The sequence below is a fragment of the Dermacentor albipictus genome, chromosome 8, assembly GCF_038994185.2.
Source record: "Dermacentor albipictus isolate Rhodes 1998 colony chromosome 8, USDA_Dalb.pri_finalv2, whole genome shotgun sequence".
Taxonomy (NCBI): Eukaryota; Metazoa; Arthropoda; class Arachnida; order Ixodida; family Ixodidae; genus Dermacentor; species Dermacentor albipictus.
In genome coordinates, this window is record NC_091828.1 from 71,049,009 (window position 1) to 71,066,828 (window position 17,820).

The 17,820-nt window shown below is 45.6% G+C and overlaps 1 protein-coding gene across 1 annotated transcript; it reads left to right on the forward strand.

Moving 5' to 3' along the window:
• The first annotated feature begins 2,918 nt into the window (after positions 1-2,918).
• Positions 2,919-12,451, forward strand: LOC135896278 (nucleoside hydrolase-like). The gene is made up of 4 exons (XM_065424640.1): positions 2,919-3,251; positions 8,631-8,925; positions 11,484-11,620; positions 12,101-12,451. The coding sequence occupies exons 1-4, from the start codon at positions 2,982-2,984 to the stop codon at positions 12,449-12,451; spliced, it is 1,053 nt and encodes a 350-aa protein (XP_065280712.1). The 5' UTR covers positions 2,919-2,981.
• Positions 12,452-17,820: the final 5,369 nt, after the last annotated feature.

Here is a 17,820-nt window from a genome sequence, read left to right on the forward strand (position 1 = left end):
TTCATGAGATTTAAGTGCTAAGTACCGAAAACATTTGCATCACCGCTGACGCACCTTATTTAACAGCGCGCCCACTTCCGGCTGGGAGCGGCTTCCGTTCGCCATGTTCTTCCTAGGGAGAGTCCAGCTGCTGAGTTTGACGGTGCTAGTAGGCTTGTTTTCTTGCTTGCGCAGTTGTGTCGGCTACAGATTTTCAACGATGGTGACTTCTGTATTTCTGTCGCTGTTTTCTTAAAGTCAACATGGATTTCTGGACGCTTCTTGCTGCTGGCTGCGGCACTCTTTCAATGTTCACCTCAAGACAGTGGTTTACGCATATTTATTTATTTATTTATTTCAACATACTGTCAACCCTTTGACAGGGTTATTACAGGAGTGGGGTACAGAAAGAAACAGTAATAATAGTAATTGTCAGGGTAGGTATGCTAAACAAGCACAAATAAGAATGAAAAATATACATACAACAGTAAGTATGAATACGAGTATTGACAAGCATGCTAATAGAAAAAAACAACTAATCATATAGAGAGTACAAATAAATGACATCAGGTTGATGAGTACGTATTAGGCGAGTTGTGTAACATCTCAAGGAAATCATCAATTCTTTGCTGTTCGACTATAAGTCGGTCAATGGTATTCCATTCCCGAGTGGATCTAGGGAGAAAGGAGTAATAGAATGTATTGTTGTTGCACGCATATTCTTGTAGTGTGAGATCATGTGTGTGACGTAGTTGCCTTGTTTGTTTAGTTTCAACGTATCTTGTGTGGTCTATCTTAAAATAGTTGTGCAGTAGCATATAAAAGAACTTCAGGTGGTGGATTTTAGCACGACTTTGGAGTGAGGGCAAACCTGCGCTGCGTAGCGATTCTGTCGGGGAATCAAGGCGTCGATAGCGGTTAAAAATAAATCTAATCGCTTTGCGCTGCACATTTACAAGCATGCCGATATCGCCGCTTGTGAAAGGGAACCAGATTATAATGGCGTATTCAAGAATCGGTCGTACGCTAAAAGCTTAGTGTCACGGTCAGCGTGCCGCAGTGTCCGCTTAAGGAAAAACAAGTTTTTCATTGCTTTCGCGGTTATAGTTTCCGTGTGAGCTGCCCAGCTGAGATCAGAGGTTATTATTACACCAAGATATTTGTACTGGGTTACATTTCGGAGTGCTACATTAATAAAACCATAAGAGAATGCTAGGCTTGTTTTCTTTTTTGTTATTGTCATTGCAACTGTTTTGTCTGTATTAATTAATATTTGCCAGTTAGAGCACCAACTTACTACTTCATTCATGGCAATGTTCAGCTCATTTTGGTCACTGTAGCTTTTGACCTCTTTATACAGTACGCAGTCGTCTGCGAATAGCCTAATATTTGCGTTATTGTTGATTGCCAGGTCATTTATAAACAACAAAAATATTATTGGTAACAAGACAGATCCCTGGGGAACACTGGATGTGACATTTATTGTGTCAGAAACGTGCTCATTGCATTGCACAAATTTTTGATGGCCGGACAAATAGTTTGACATCCATCGAGCCATTCGACCATTCCCAAGTTTGCGGACCAGCTGGATAACTACCTTTTCATGGGAAACCCGATCAAGCGCCTTTGAGAAATCCATAAAAATTATGTCAATTTGGGAGTGTTCGTTAATGCCTGGGCCAAGTTGTGCATTATCTCGACGAGTTGAGTAACGGTCGATATGCCTCTCCGGAATCCGTGCTGGTTGGGGTGTAGCAGATAATTGTCTTCGACAAACTTTGTGATGAATTTGAGGATAATATGCTCGAGTAATTTACAGCTGGTACACGTCAAGGAAATGGGCCTGTAGTTTGATGGGATCGTCTTGTCGCTGGATTTATGCACTGGGATTATTTTTGCGACTTTCCATTCAGAAGGAATCTGTTAATCCTGGATAGATTTTGTGAATATTAAGCGTAGACACTTACTAACTGGTTCTCCATATTGTTTGAGAAAAGCGTTCGGTATCCCGTCTGGGCCACAGCTGTTTTTGTCATCAAGGTTTAATAGCAGACACAGTATAACACTGTCGGTTATTTCTGGGGTTTCTGGTAAGTTATTTTTGGTAGATGGGACAATCTAGGAATGTTGCACTAGTGCATTATCGATTGTAAAAATCGACTGTAAGTAGCGATTGAATTGATCCGCCTTATCTTTTGTTTCTATTGAAGGAGAAGCCTTGCTATCGCTATGTTTACCAGTTACGTAACGCCAAAATTTTTCTGGTGACGTATTCATGAACTTGGATAGAGTGGTACCATTGACGAGAATTGGCGAGAATACGATATTTTTTGGGAGTATACCGTATCTGTCCGCCTAAAGCTCGCACTTCTATTTCGTGGAAACTTGAAGCGAAGTTAACGGGGTGCATTAATTGCTAGAATAAAAATTTGCCATCGTACGTTGTAGGTGGTAATTAAAAAAAACAGAGGAATGACGCCATTTTTAATTAGGCGTTCTCAGTCCCGACACTGAAAATTCAAGGAAGATATCACTTACGAGGAGCACTTACCTTTGTAATAACAGTACGTGCAGCTTCTACTGGCACTACAAAGGGCCTTCTGTTGCCGACCCTACAGCTAAACCTAAAGCCACTAAAGGGATAAATAAAGTGACTCTGGACCGGCGTATACATACCCTAGTCATTGTCAACACTGACGTCGGAGCAGGCATACCAATGTCACTGCAGCAAATTTCGAGGTGGGAACCATTAATTGAGCAAATATTATTCTTTTTATCTTTCGATGGCCAATATGCGGAGTGCGTTAGCTATGCTAGGGCGAGCACTGTGCGAGTACATACGGTATACTTCTCGGCTCCCACCTGACGATGAACGTGTGCCCCCTTTGGTCCTTCCAACATCCGGAATTGCAAATCTATCGCTGCGTTATGCCTAGCAGCAAAACGCGACGCCGTGCTTCCACAGCAAACCACGGCTACTGGGTCACGCAGTGTTCATACTCATGTGGACGAGTATACGCATCGCCTGCGCTGTGCTTTTCCTGGCGGGAAACGCTGACTTCGTCCTCTCGACGGGAGGAAATAATACGAACTCCTGCCTGAGGCTTCTGCTCGACGTGGACCCCGGCGTAGACGACGCCCTTGCAATCACGCTGGCGGCGGCACTCCCGAACGTGAGAATCGAAGCCATCACCGTGGTCGCCGGAAACGCCGAACTCGAGACCGCCTACAACAACACGCTCAGGATACTGAATGTCGTCAACCGAACGGAGGTGAGTACCGCGCAACTAGTCGGAGGGGCAGCGAACCTGCATGGGGGACGTATATTCTCGGACGATCGCTTTCGGAGACATGTCACTCTCAGTGCGCGCTGATTGGCTGCTTGAGCAAAACCGCTCGAATAATCCAGCGTGCCGTGCACTACGTCGCGCGAAAGTGACACGGCGAATTCAACTGGTTGATCTAGGGCCAAGTCTGCGTTTCCACACGGGTCGATTTGCACCCCACCCGCTCCGCTACGGAGCGCTGTCCGTTGATCCGCCGAGCAGACTCGGATTTCCTCGAAACTCTGACGACACGTTACCGTCACTTCCGGATCGGCTGTATTCAGCTCTCTTTGAGGCGTTCTTTGATATGGCGGACCGGTGCGGGACCCAACTTAAGCTACGCTCCCTGCCGTAGCATGCTTATTAGTGGGTGAGCATTCTTCTGCGAGTGCCCCGGGAAAATTTGTCCGTCCCGCGAAAATGTAATGTCTTGTGTCTGCACAAAAATGCGTAATTTGCGAAGTTAAGACATTTAATCGTTATAATAGTGCAAGTGTAGATAATCGATGCATTTATAAGCCATAAGCAACAATTGAAAAAATATGATCAGAAAGAAAACAGTGCCCGTCAAGCCACCTTGATAGCTTATCTTAGAGCAGACAAGCGAGCTGTTGGTCTACTGAGTGCAGAATAATAATTGATCTATATATGTGATAATAACAGCAACAACAACAATAATAATATTAATAAATGATTGGTGGTGTTAAAAGAAAGAAATTACTGGCGTCGCCGTCGCCGCGTGAAGGTCCTAACAAAGCAGGAATAAAAGGGAAATAAAAATAAAAAAGGGGACACAACATCTCTGGTGAAATCGCTTAGAAAGGGCCATAAAGCTTCCTGACAGCTCTTCTCCACGCAGTTCAGTACAAGAATTTAATTTCTTTGGCACCGAAAGAAAGCGATGGGTAGACATACGTAAGCAAGGAAAAACGAAGTAAGTAAAAGCGAAGTAACAGCCGAGCCCAATAATGTTCACGCATAAATAAGAAATTCTCAGAATTTCGTTAGAATTTTTTTTCACTAGTTGATCTCCATTGGTCAGCCCCGTGCCTGGTTTTGTTGCTCACTTGTGGACTCAGCAGACTACACAAAATCGACCAATTGAATTCACCGGGAGTATCGCCGAAAGTGATCGTCTTCGAATACCGTCCCTGATTGTGAACGATAACGGCATTTTCCGGCGCCTTCAGTGTAAAAGTAACCAACTGCTAGCCAACACAATCGTTGAGCGCACTGTAAACCATTTTGCATCAGTCAATAAATCACACCCCTACAGGGCTTCATAAGAGTGAGTTATAAACAGCAACGCACTCCTAAAGATGAAAATGTATTTACACTGTGGGTAGTCCGTGTACATCGCTTTCTGCTGTTGAGCTTGAAGCGGCCGCTCTCCAAGCTCCGGAAATTGGTTTTACTAATTCATTTCATCTGCCGGTACCTTAAAAGAAGCCGCCAGAGAAGCTGTGGAGACATTGATCCTTTTCACAGTCTATATGATTCAGTACGTGTCATTATCATCAGCAGCAGCAGCCTACTTTATATCCACTGCAGGACGAAGGCCTCTCGCCGCGACTTTAATTACCCCTGTCCTGCGCCAACCGATTTCAATTAGCGCCTGCGAATTTTCTAATTTCATCGCCCCACCTGGTCTTCTGTCGTGCTCGACTGCACTTCCCTCCTCTTGGCACCCATTCTCTATTCCTAATGGTCCGCCGGTTATCAAACCTTCGAATTACATGGACTGCCCAGCTACATTTTTCTCCCCTAATGTCAATTCGAATATCGGCTATCCCCGTTTGCTCTCTTATCCAGACCGCTCTCTTCCTGCCTCTTATCGTTATGGCCTATCATTCTTCGTTCCATCGCTCTTTGCGCGGTCCTTAACTTGTTCTCCAACTTCTTTGTGAAATCTCGAAGTTTCTGCTCTATACGTTAGTACCGGTGGAATGCATTGATTGCACACCTTTCTTTTCAATGATAATGTTAAGCTTGTCCGGATCTGACAATGTCTGCCATATGCACTCCAACCCATTTTTATTCTTCTGTAAATTTTCTTCTCATGATCAGGGTGCCCTGTGACTATATGACCCAGGTAAACGTACCCATTCATTGACTCTAGAGGCTGACTGGCCATCTTGAACTCTTGTTCGCTTGCCCGGCTATTCATTATCTTTGTCTTCTGCATATTAATCTTCAACGCCCTTCTTACACTCTGTTAAGGTCCTCAATCATTTGTTGTACCCATCCCCAGTGTTGCCGCACAGGGCAATGTCATCTGCAAACCGAAGGTTGCTGCGATATTCACCGTTCATCCTTACTCGAAAATATTCCCAATTTAATAGCTTGAATACTTCTCGCAAGCATGCAGTGAACAGCGTCGGACAGATTGCATCTTTTTGCATATCTTCCTACTTTTCTTGTGGAGCATCGAGGTAGCTGTAGAATCTTTGTTGATATTTTCCCAGGTATTTAGGTTAGTCTACAGTACTTATTGATTACGTATTGCCTCTATGAACGTGGCATCTCTACTTAATTGAATGCCTTTTCGTAATATATGAGGGGCTATATAGTATTTGTACAGTAAATTTATATAGTATTTGTATCGCACCCCTGTTTAAGGTCGCTCTGTGTTTTTATTGGTTTTTACGTTGCTTTTCGGCTGCACATGTGTGTCTCATCTATATAGACTTGGCGTTTGTTTCATTAAATTATGAGTTGTCAATACCGCTTCGTGTTCTCACCCTTTGTTCAAGTCTCGTGTTTTGCTTGCGGTAACTTCCCAAAGTCATGAATAAGCAATTTGCCTACACACACACTCTCCTATGTTCAGTCTAAGCCACTTTTCGTGAACATTACATGCCTGAAAGCTCCCGTGATTTATCCGCGATGGGCGGGTTTCGCTTAGCGCGGCAGGTACCGTAATATAGCATTATTTCTCAATGGTTCCAACATCGTGGGACCGGAGTATTGCGCACGCAGGCGACCAGGGACGCGCCTATATAGCATACGAGACATTTTCGACCAACTTGATCAGCTCTTAAACAGAGTAATGTAGATAGTGTACAATTGTCTCATCCTTTCTCTGAAGCTCTCGTTCATACGACAGCGCCCAATAATTGTCGAAATTCCCTCTCCCGGAGAGCCGACCGGTTCACCCGGTCTCGATTTAGCTCTGGACGAGGCATCCAACCATAGGTGGCCCAGGTCGTCGCTCGAAGCTGCGGTGCAGACTCCCAGAATGTGTCTCTTCTCTGAAGATTTGTTTGATACCCATGTAGTGAGTTTTAGGCACACGTTATCCTGGTTGGCAACAGAACCCTGGGGGTCAAAATCCGGAGCGTTCCACTGTGATCTCGCTCGTAGCGCTGGTGTTGCTTTAGACTTATCGATCAATCAATCAGTCAAAGAACGACTGGTAATAATACGACCAACCAACACGGAAAGCCTGGAAACCATTCGTATTATATATTCGTTATTTTCGAGTTTAAAACAACACTATATAAAAGTGTTACTTTGCATAAAGCTTTCTCTGCATTCCTTCAGCAGAAAGGCATTCTTTATGCTGGAAATAATGCCCAACATTATAGTAAGCTGAGCTACACATCTGTTACACTACCAGCATAACAAACTGGCCAGTCTTACCACGAGATATTCATTTACAGGTCAAGGAGTGAACAAGAATGGACGACAGGTGATCGATACCACCATTGGCATTGCCGCACCATCTCCCATTCGTGACACGAATTTCGAAAGCGCCTGTTGGACGTCCATTGAATATTTCTTCATAAAAGAAGGAGTACATGGCGTGCGAAAAGACGCAACGACTCCAACTCACAAGTTTTAGAAAATTTTGCCATAACATAAAGGGCAAAAGATACGCGAAAACACGAATAAATTACGTATTGCGCTGACATCAGGAGTGCTTCAGTTTGAGTGCCAAATTGAAGAAAGTAATGCATTGTGGGTTCAGGTCGCTTTGCACTTGCTAAGTCGTATGCTTTTAGCGCTAAAACGGGAAACACCGGAGGGACAAAAAAGAACAAACGACAGGTAGGCACGATATGCTATGCTGCATCCAGCTCTGGTTTTATGGAAACAGCTGTGACATTATACATGCGAGCGCTATCATGATCACTCGCCGTTGTTATCTATACAGTGACCTTTGAAACAAGTAGACTTTTCAACTAGGAAAGCTTTTTTGTATCTCATCGCGGCCGCACGGTCTTAGGGTTAAACCTACTAGTTTCAATACCACAAGCTTAACTTTGCAGTCATGGATATATGGCAAGAGAATATATACAGATATATTTCGTTCAAAATGTTGTTCACAGCCCACAGGCAAAGGCCACAGACCATTGAGTGAACCCGAATTCGTCAGAGCTATATGCAGAATCGCTATCTACTGTCTCCCATCTCTCTCTTCATACCCATGCCCCCTTCCCCCAGTGCCGGGTAGAAAACCGGATATGCGTTTGGTTAACCTCCCTGCCTTTCCCGTATTCTCTCTCTCTCTCTCTCTCTCTCTATATATATATATATATATATATATATATATATATATATATATATATATATATATATATATATATATATATATGTTAGTCATATAATGAGAAGCCAACAAACACTGACACCAAGTACAACATAGGGGGGAAATTGCATGTGCTTAATAAATGAAATAAAGTAACGATAAGTTAATGGAAATTAAAGTGGATGAAAAAACAACTTGCCGCAGGTGGGAACCGAACCCACAACCTTCGCATGTCGCGTGCGATGCTCTACCAATTGAGCTACCGCGGCGGCGTTTCCCCATCCACTTTCTTGGGTATTTATGTGTACTAGTAGAACCCTGGGAGTGTTAGCCACCGCCCCCACTCACAGACCTTGGCGGCGGACGTGGAACGTCTTTTTTGCCGCAGGCGTCACGAGAACGTGATCTTTTCGGGTGAAGGCAACTGGTCAATAAACCCACATATGCTACCTGAAGGCCTTCAGGTGTACTATGATGTACTATGATATGCAATTCGTATTATTGTCACATCACTTTTCATTGCTCAAATACGTAATTGTAAACGTGATAGCTTCCTTTTCTGAAAATTCGCGGTTTTTGCCAATTTTTAGTAAACATTGACGACCCAAATAAAAAAATTCGAAACCAACAGTCACAAGATTTTAAGTTTTTCTTTTAAATTAAACACACCTCGTCAGGCTTGGTGCAGTGGTTGCCGAGAAAAACGAGTTCTCCTTTTACATGTATTTAGGAGCACCCGAGCTAAAGCGTCTTCTTTAACAGGTAACGACGCTATTGGCAACCTCTTCTCGCAGGTGCCGGTTTTCAAAGGGGCCGACCGATCGATCGATGGCTATGGGAGCACTGAGAAGATATACTTCGGTCCCGACAACTTCGGAAACGTCAGTGCGCAGTACCCGATGTCTAGCAACCCAGATATTTGTTCCCAGACTGGCTACGCCAAAATGATCGAAATTGTGAAGGCGAACCCAGGACAACTAACGTTCATCCTCATGGGCCCTTTGACAAACATGGCCATCGCGCTGCTCATGGATCCCGAATTTTCTACGGGCATCCGGCACGTATTCATCCTGGGTGGAACCCTTTATGGTGAGAGACAGCATGCACCTTTCGTCTTCGCAACCGTCAGCATGCGACAACGCGCGCATGCACTATATAGGCAGCTGGAGCCTTAGATTGCTTCCTGCTTTCTCTGTATGCGGGCCTGGGATATGCAGTGACGTGTGCCATTGCGGGATTTTGTGCGCAGCATCTCCGTTTTCCCTACCTGTCCTTTTCTCATCTAATCTCGGTGTGTTACTTTTCCAGTTCTCCAGAGCAAGGTTGCAAGTGAGACTTCTTTCTGGTTAATTTCCCTGTATTTTCCCTTTTCGCTGGCTGTCTCTCACAGACACACATTCTACTTAAATAACAAGAAATCGAGGTTGTGTAAAAATGGAGAAAGCTCAGGGGACAGACAGGTGGTCGAGAGCCTGGCAAAACTTCCCATCAACATGGCACAATGGCCACTGCTCTATTTGACCTGGCAGAGCATCGAGATTGTGTTCGGAAGAGGTGGGCACACTGCCACCTAATCTGCTTTTAAGGCACTAACTGATATTCAGGCTAAAAGAACCGAAGAGAAACAAATGTCGTTATTGTCCGGCTATAAGTAAGACAGTCATACCCTTTGGGCTTCTCCTCGAGTGAGTGAGTGAGTGAGTGAGTGAGTGAGTGAGTGAGTGAGTGAGTGAGTGAGTGAGTGAGTGAGTGAGTGAGTGAGTGAGTGAGTGAGTGAGTGAGTGAGTGAGCGAGTGAGTTTGGTAGTTAAATAGTTAGTTAGGATTGGTTAGTTAGTTAATGAGCTTGCTCGTTCTTTAGTTAGCGAGCAAGCGAGCAGCCTGGTATCATGAGATTTGACGGCTGTTCACTAGCACTACCGCGAACGCTGTATGATGGGCACCTCTCGCGGTTGCAATGTCATGGTGAGTGGGAAGCTGTGGTTCGTGTGTATGATATTATTACTATATCAACGAGCGATGCTCAAGAGACGAGCCGCCGCGAGAACGACGATCAAGTGGGTCTGTGCCCTTGGCGCGAGCGAATGTCGGCCTGGCTCTCTGGCTCCAGTCCAGTATAAATTAGTGTAAATAGCCTGTAAATCGCCTCTTCCGTCTGTGTCTTTCTACACGTAACAATATATTGCCGTAAATGGGGCGCCATGGTGAAGGTGGCCCCTGCAGAGTGCATGCGACAACACATACAGTCGGCCGCAAAAGTTTACAGGACACGGGATTGGCAAGGAAAGCTGAATTCCCGCAAGTTCTATATACATATATCCTGGAATTTAAGTTTTCAATATACAGTAGTACTAGTACCCTGCGCGTTGACAGATTGAACTATGAGTTTCGTAGCTCAATAGAGCAACGCAGTGGTGGAACAGCCATTTCACCTTTCGGCGCAGGTCCGGGCGCAGGCAAAATTCCGATTTGGCGCAGCAGCAGGCATTTTTGGCGCAGGCTCCAACGCGCGTGCGCTTACCATATATCAGGCAAACTTTTAATGATATAGTCGATATGTTGCGTAGAAGGGTTTGCGCAAGGCTAACCTCGCAAGCATGTCCACAAAAAGGACGCGACGTTCCTCCAGGCCGCGACGCACAAAGGGCGCTATGGCCGGGTTCATCGATACGGCGCAGAGATGGCACCACAGACCGAGCTTCAATAAACGCCTGTTTATTAGCCCAGGATGCGGCATAGTGTGACAGTCATGGCTTGTGGGCAAACATGGCTCACCGTATGACCGGTCAAGCATACGCCTGCACTGAACACGACTTCATGCAATATACTCATGTCATGCCATACACATTAGGGAGTTGTCGAATAGGGGCCACAAAGATTATGCGGCCGCAAGAAGAGGGCGTTGGAGCCACTGCGCATGCGTGAGACGCAAATAGAATTTTTCTCCTCCATCGGTGACGTTATCCCACCGACGTAGCGCAGGGACCCAAGTTTGACGCAAAATTTTCCGTCAACGAACATGGCGGAACCCATCGAAGTGGCGGCGCTCGCCGTGTACCACATTCTACCTCATTCGCCAATACCATTCTTAACCATGCACCGCGTGCGATACTGATCGCAGCGGCTCTTTTCCAAAAGCCCTACTATTATCCATAAACATTGATAGAGGTTAACAAAGCGCCAGCAAGACGGCACAGCGGCATTACACTATACGTCCGACAAATAAAAAATGTCTGAATGACGAACCGGATGACTTCGACAGGCTCATAGTTTCTCCCTGTATAGTGACAAACTGTATGGACAGGTTTCCGCTTCCTTCTGTGATGATGACAATAGAGTGCTGTTGGTTTTAATTTTTGATAGCTGCGAAACATCGAAGGAAGGAGGAGTTATGTAGGGTTTGGAGCATGCTCGACGCAATTTTCCTCTGAAATGCCATTTTGGCGCAGGATGGCGCCCGGAGCCGCTCTCGGCGCTGTTTGGCGCAATTGGCGCAGCTGTTCGACTACTGGCAAGAATTCCCATTTGCCGTGCATCACCCATCCCGTAAACTTTTGCTGCCGACTGTACGGCGATCAGCCTCCACGCCTTGAAGAGTACAGTGAAATATCCCCATAATATTCTTGCTTCTTTTTCTCTCTGCTGCAGCGAAAGGCAATGTCCGTTCTTCTGCGGAATTCAACTTTTTCACGGATCCTGAGGCAGCGCTTATTGTTCTTCAAAGGACCACATGTCCCATCACTATTATTCCTTGGGAAGCAATCCTCCAGGCACCAATGCCGTGGGTTAGTATTCGGAAGGCTGCAAGGGGTGCTTTTAATTAATACTATTTATTGAAAGGAGAAAAAAAAATAAGATGGCGCACGAGTACTGCGCCAGCTACCCTGTGCTTCAAGCACAGGTCTTGTGCACGCACATATGTTCATCTGCAACCCGATAGACAACTTGCATAATCTTGTTCTGCAAAGTATGCACATTATTTACATACGCACACACTACATACATACATACATACATACATACATACATACATGCATACATACATGTATATATATATATATATATATGTGTATATATATATATATATATATATATATATATATATATATATATATATATATATATATACACATATATATATATATATATATATTTATATAGTCATGCGGTAGTGACAGTCAAGAAACACCATAGCAAACATAGACGCTTTCCTGTTGGCCCCCCTATCTACCACTATGAATATACTCTGCCTCTCCCCCTTTCAGGACACCTTCTACAGCATCACGAACCAGACGGGCACGCTTCAGAAATTTCTGCGGGACATCACGAATCACACTGTTCAGTGCTGCCTGAGCGGAGGCCAGAGTCCGGGCGGCTTCAGCCTGGGAGACTTCCTCGCTGTTCTCGCAGCAGCGGTCCCCGAGAGCGTCAACCAGACTGTGCAGAATCGCGTGGACGTTGAGAGGTGCGGCATGCACACCAGAGGCACACTTGTCCACGCGTGGGCGCCCCAGACCCTACCACACGTGAAGCGCAACGTGACGATCGTGGAAAGCTTCAACGTCGGCACTGTCGAAAACTTCTTCATTGCCACTTTCAACCGAACCGTAGTGTAAGATTAAAAAATAAACTGCACCTTTCGGAACAACGGGCGCCTTTTACTGCTAGCATTATTTCGTATAACAAATCGCTGCGGCGATTATCCGGGCACACCAGCTTCGTGTCATGCATGCGGCATATTTTACGCCAAACGCCCGGCATACCTACCATGAATGCCTTCGAACTTATTCCTACGCATTTCTTGACCCTCGGATTTTAGTTCCCTTGCTGGATCTGTTTTTCTACAGAGGCTTCTTATTGGCCACGAAAAGAAAATCCTTGTGCTAACACGGAGCGAAGCTTTCTCAAGGTTATGCTAGAGTTGATAAACGTAGAGGATTACGGAGATGTTCTTTCTTACCTGAAGTTGCGTAGGTTAGGGTATCACAGTGGCCCGGTCTTCAGCGGATTTTCTCGATCAGCTTTTCTGCTCCTGACACCAATGAGTTCGTTAAATAGCCGATGTCATCTAAGCGTCATACCTGTTGCCGAAAACTCTGGTTCATTAAGTGCGGGCGGCTTCTTTGATGCTTGTTCAAGCACATATTCGTTATGCTTGTTTTGACTAGTTCCGAATGGCTGGAGTGAAATGACAGAAGTCCGACGGGTGTAACACCAGCACAACCGGTGGTTGGAACTTCAAGAAATCAGATGATCTCATCGAAATGCCATTCAACTGTGACTTCGAGGGGGTGAAGACGATCACTACATATACATAGAACTTCAGCACTCTCCTTCCGGAAAGGGTCAAACGTGCAGTCAACAAGCACTATAAAATTATCCACATGCCTAAACACTTCTTCGTACATTTGATGCCTCGAAATGATGTTACAAGCATCTGTCTAGGCGAGCTAAATATATATTGTTAACACCGGAGATAGGCAGGACCCACTGCATGGCATGGCACGGCAAGAACTTTATTTTGGTCCAGAGAAACTAGGGCCCGAGGGCAAAAGCCCCCAGGCTAAGTCGGTGGCTCCGCCCACGTATGCACCGGTAGTCCAAAGGCTTTCCCAATGACGTGAGCTCTCCGGATGGCCAGTAGTTGATAGGAGCACTTCGGTGGGTATGCGCCGACTCCAGTCCTCCTCATTGTTGAGATCCGAAGCCGTTTTGTTGGGGCACAGCCAGAACATACGACCAAATGGACACGGAGTGTGTGTACAACTTTTACGTTCCGCTGGAAAATCCTGGTCAATTTTGTTAAGCACAAAAGGTGTGGCATAAGATTTAGTTTGAATCATTCCTAATGTGACTGCCTGAGCTCGGTTGAGCTTCTCATGGGGGGGAGGAAGAAGCCTATTGCCGTGCCTATAGCGGGAGGTGATCTCGTGAAAAGCACTAAGTGGATCTTTGTGGGAGCCGCAGTCATCTTGGAGCAGTTTCTTATCTGATGCGCGGCATGTGAGATCTTCCACAGCAGAATGAGCTTGCTCGTTAGGATTGCAGCCACTGGGGCTGACCGAGTGGCCCTGAGGAGCCGGAAACCAGGCAAGGTGGGAGCTATCCAGTCGCTCATAATTAAGAGTATTAAGACTGCGTAAGTAACTTGTGTGCTTCCATTGAGACGAAGCCAGCTGGGTAGTTCCTATTAGCTGCATGGGGATCGGAGAAAATCGGGGAGCTTCTCCTCATTGTAATTGCAAGTTCTATGCTTGCTTCTTCGGCGGCATGAATTGAGGTCGTTCTTTATGACGCCGCGCTTATTAATTTACCGTTCTCATCGATCACGGCAATAGCGTACCAGTTCCCCGATCTATGTTGCATCGACAAAAAGAGCTGAGCTTTGTTGTTGGTGCAGTTTACCCAGAACGCATTTGGCCCTGGCGTTCCTTCTGCCCTTGTTGTGGACAGGATGAATACTTCTAGGAGTGGGTTCCACAAGTAATTGTTTCTCCACCTGCTTGGGTATATTGAACTTGGAGACGTCTCCTCCTCGAGGCAGTATTCCGACATCATCTAGAATTTTGCACGCTGGCTTAGTGTTGGAGAGTCTTGCAATTTCTTACATCGGATGCGCCTCAGTGAGCTCATCTATAGTGTTATGAAGTCCTAACTTGTGAGGAGTTTGGTACTCCAGTTCCAGAGCCCGTTTGAGTCCGGAGCGCATAAGTGTGTTTAACTTAGCCTTCTCTCCTTTCCCCCAGTTCAGGTGTGATGCAATGTACCTGACATGACTGACTGCAAACCCCAGTTTTTTGCAGATATTAACGGTTGTTCAAGATGATGAAATTTGAAGGTCAGTGAAATTTCATTCTAAACTCGTACACCCACCCCATCTTCCCCAAGCATTATACCTGGAAGAGCTGAAGCACTCCAGCGTGAGAGCTGTGCCCAACTATATGGCCATGGCTGGTGGCCCACAAAAAGTACACAATCGGGTGCGGACAACCCGCCTGAGCACCATCACTTGAAACCCAGCTGGACGCCAACAGCGACGACTTAGAGTGAGCCATTTAAAGATGACTTCTCTCTCTCAGCGGCTACGGCGTTACCCTGCTGAGTGCGAGGGTCACGGGTAAAGTGTTTGATTGCCTACCATGGCGGGGGTATTACAATAAATTGCGGAATGTAAAACAGCTTTGGGAGCAGGTCCAAGACACCGTGGTAGTCAAAACTTACCCGGAGCCTCCCACTGTGGCTTCATTCTTAAGTTACAACCCTTGTTTGACGTAGACGTTCTGCGGGAACCCGTGAGCTAAGAATTACAATTGCTACAATTGCTACGAACCAATGGATGTCTGATTTTCCCTTGATACATTACTTCTCTCCACCTCGCAGGTTTCCGCAGCACTACTACGTCAAACACTTGCCTTTGCTTCGTGTTGTCGACTAATTCGACTTCGCCCTGCCGTTTGCTAGCCGCCTGGTTAGCTCACATGGTAGAGCAGCTGCCCCGGAACGGCGGTGGTGCCGGGTTGGAGTTCCGGACTAGGACGAATTTTTCTTCAACTCTGAGGCTTTTCTTTCGAGGAACCCGCATGGGTTTCCATTGTAGCAATGGCTACGAAAGGGTGGATGTCTGATGTTCTCTTTGTTAATTACAACCCTTGTGTTCATTTTGTATGTGCGCATATCTTTTTAGCCTTCGTATGCGGACCGATACAGAAATTTGACAAGGGGCACGTCAACACACCGTGTACTTGTGACGGCGAGCATCGCAAAGTGAAAGTGCCGGTGAAAGAGAAAAATAAAAACACTTTATTTCGTTCGCTCTCCTTTTTTATTGGGTGCGGATGTCACACGGCAAATCTAATGTCATTTCTAACAAATAACATTTGTTGCGAGAAATGTCATTATCACAGCGCGCTGTCACACGACGAAAACTGACGTCATTTAAAAATTATGGCAATGACAATAGTAAAAAAAGCACAAGCAAAAATAGACTCAAACCCGCTTTTGTCGAACAATGATTTTGCAACATGCTAAATTCCACTCGATTATGTAATCATCCCTTGCACACCGTACTGGTCGATCACTAACTTGTCGGCATTGCTAACGAAGTCCAGTGAAGCCAAGCCGAAGATAGAGTAAGCATCATGGTGAAAAGCACGATGGGCGCGTCCGCTACATCTGCTAAAGAGCAACGAGAACGACTGTTGCATGTCATCGTCGTTCTGATGTGTATGCGGGTTCCTAATATCCACATTCTTGGCGCGTGCCACAGGAAAACACGTGGATTCATTTACGTCAAGTCTATCGAAGTGGCCGCGGCCGATGCTCCGGTGCGAACCAACTCGACTGCCGCAGCGAAGACTAAAGTCACCTGTCTAGTCACTGCATTGAGAGTCGCTTTCTATAGTTATGCACTGTGACGCACTTCAATGTCGTTAAAGTAATAATTTGGCAATGTAATTGACAGAATATTATATATTTTCGTAAACCAAAAATAAAAGAAGCATGTACTGTTTGCAAAATGACCTGTACGCTCGTGGTGTCAAGGATACACATTCGGTTCCAAAACGAGTGCGAATGAGTTTGAGGAACTCATTCGTTTGTAAACGTCACTTACGACGAATGTCACTACGTTTTACCGTGTGGCAGCAAACGAATGGCTTTATCAGCGAATGTGATTTGTAGTAAATGAGATTGGATTTGCCTTGATACAGGGGTGACCCCTTTTGCTGGTGACGAACCACCGCTGGCGTTGCGATTGCATCACATAGCCGTGATTGATTGATTGACTGATTAAAAACTTTATTATTTCACTGAGCTGGGGTGCCTGCCTCTTGACCTACACGCAGGTAGGGGGGGAGCATGAAGCAGCTCCCGCGCATTGAGGACGGTGAGTATTCGCTGCCTCAACGGCCAAGCGGATTGCTTGACGCTGGTCGTCTTCAGCCTCGCTCTGGAACAAGGCCTCCCAAGCTTCTCTACTGTCAATGCTTTACTTGGCCCCTGGGGAGCCAGCGCATTCCCAGGTTACTTGATCTAGCATGGTGAATTTTGCAGAGGGCGTCGTTATAGTCCCTCGTCTGAGTTAAGTATATAGTGATGTATAGTTCTTTCCCTGGAGGGGCCACCAAATGCGAGCGTCCTCCAGAGAGAGGGACCAATGCGGAGGCGGAAGGATTCTTCTTTAGGCTTTGTAATGATCTGCAATTTACCTGCACGTGATGATGTTATCTTTGATCCCTGGAACTGGCTGATCTGGAGTTGCCCGGTGGTAGAGTGCTCGGGCGAGCTCGTGAGCGACTTTGTTACCTGGGACTTCATGAGCCGGTACCTACATAAATGTTATGCCCCTCCTAGGAGGGTTCTTGGGTAGAATTTGGAGGGCCTCATCCGAGATTCTCCTTTTGTTAAAATTTCGGATACCTAATATGCCATCGCAAAATATGACTCCCGCTTTTGTACCCGCACAAGTGAGCGCAACTGCAACCTCCTCGGTTGTACAGGCGTTCCTCGTGCACGTGGAGCACACGCTATCTTAACGCACCCGTCCACCGTCGATACCGCTGCCGCGTCTCGGCCTAAGCGGCGTCCGCGTATATATATATATATATATATATATATATATATATATATATATATATATATATATATATATATATATATATATATATATATATATATATATATATATATGTATATATATGTATATATATATATATATATATATATATATATATATATATATATATATATATATATATATATATATATATATCGTCGACGCCTTCTCACTGCTCGCCTCTTCGTCATTGTAGACACTGTTCCGTAGCATTACCCCCGGCGGCAAAAGCGCCGCCTCGGAGCGACTAAAGGTCGGACTCGGAAGCACTGTAGTAGGCCTTGAACCCACTGACGTGCACGAAATCCCTAGAGGCCAGAGTAGAGGACGAGCTTGAGCTCACAGGAGCAATTTCGTACGTCACAGGCATCA

Excerpts from the sequence above, each read along its gene's own strand:
- LOC135896278 (XM_065424640.1), top strand. The coding sequence starts at position 2,982 with ATGTGGACGAGTATACGCATCGCCTGCGCTGTGCTTTTCCTGGCGGGA. Across the intron at positions 8,926-11,483 it reads CCTGGGTGGAACCCTTTATG|CGAAAGGCAATGTCCGTTCT; the intron begins GTGAGAGACAGC and ends TCTCTGCTGCAG. Across the intron at positions 11,621-12,100 it reads TCCAGGCACCAATGCCGTGG|GACACCTTCTACAGCATCAC; the intron begins GTTAGTATTCGG and ends TCCCCCTTTCAG.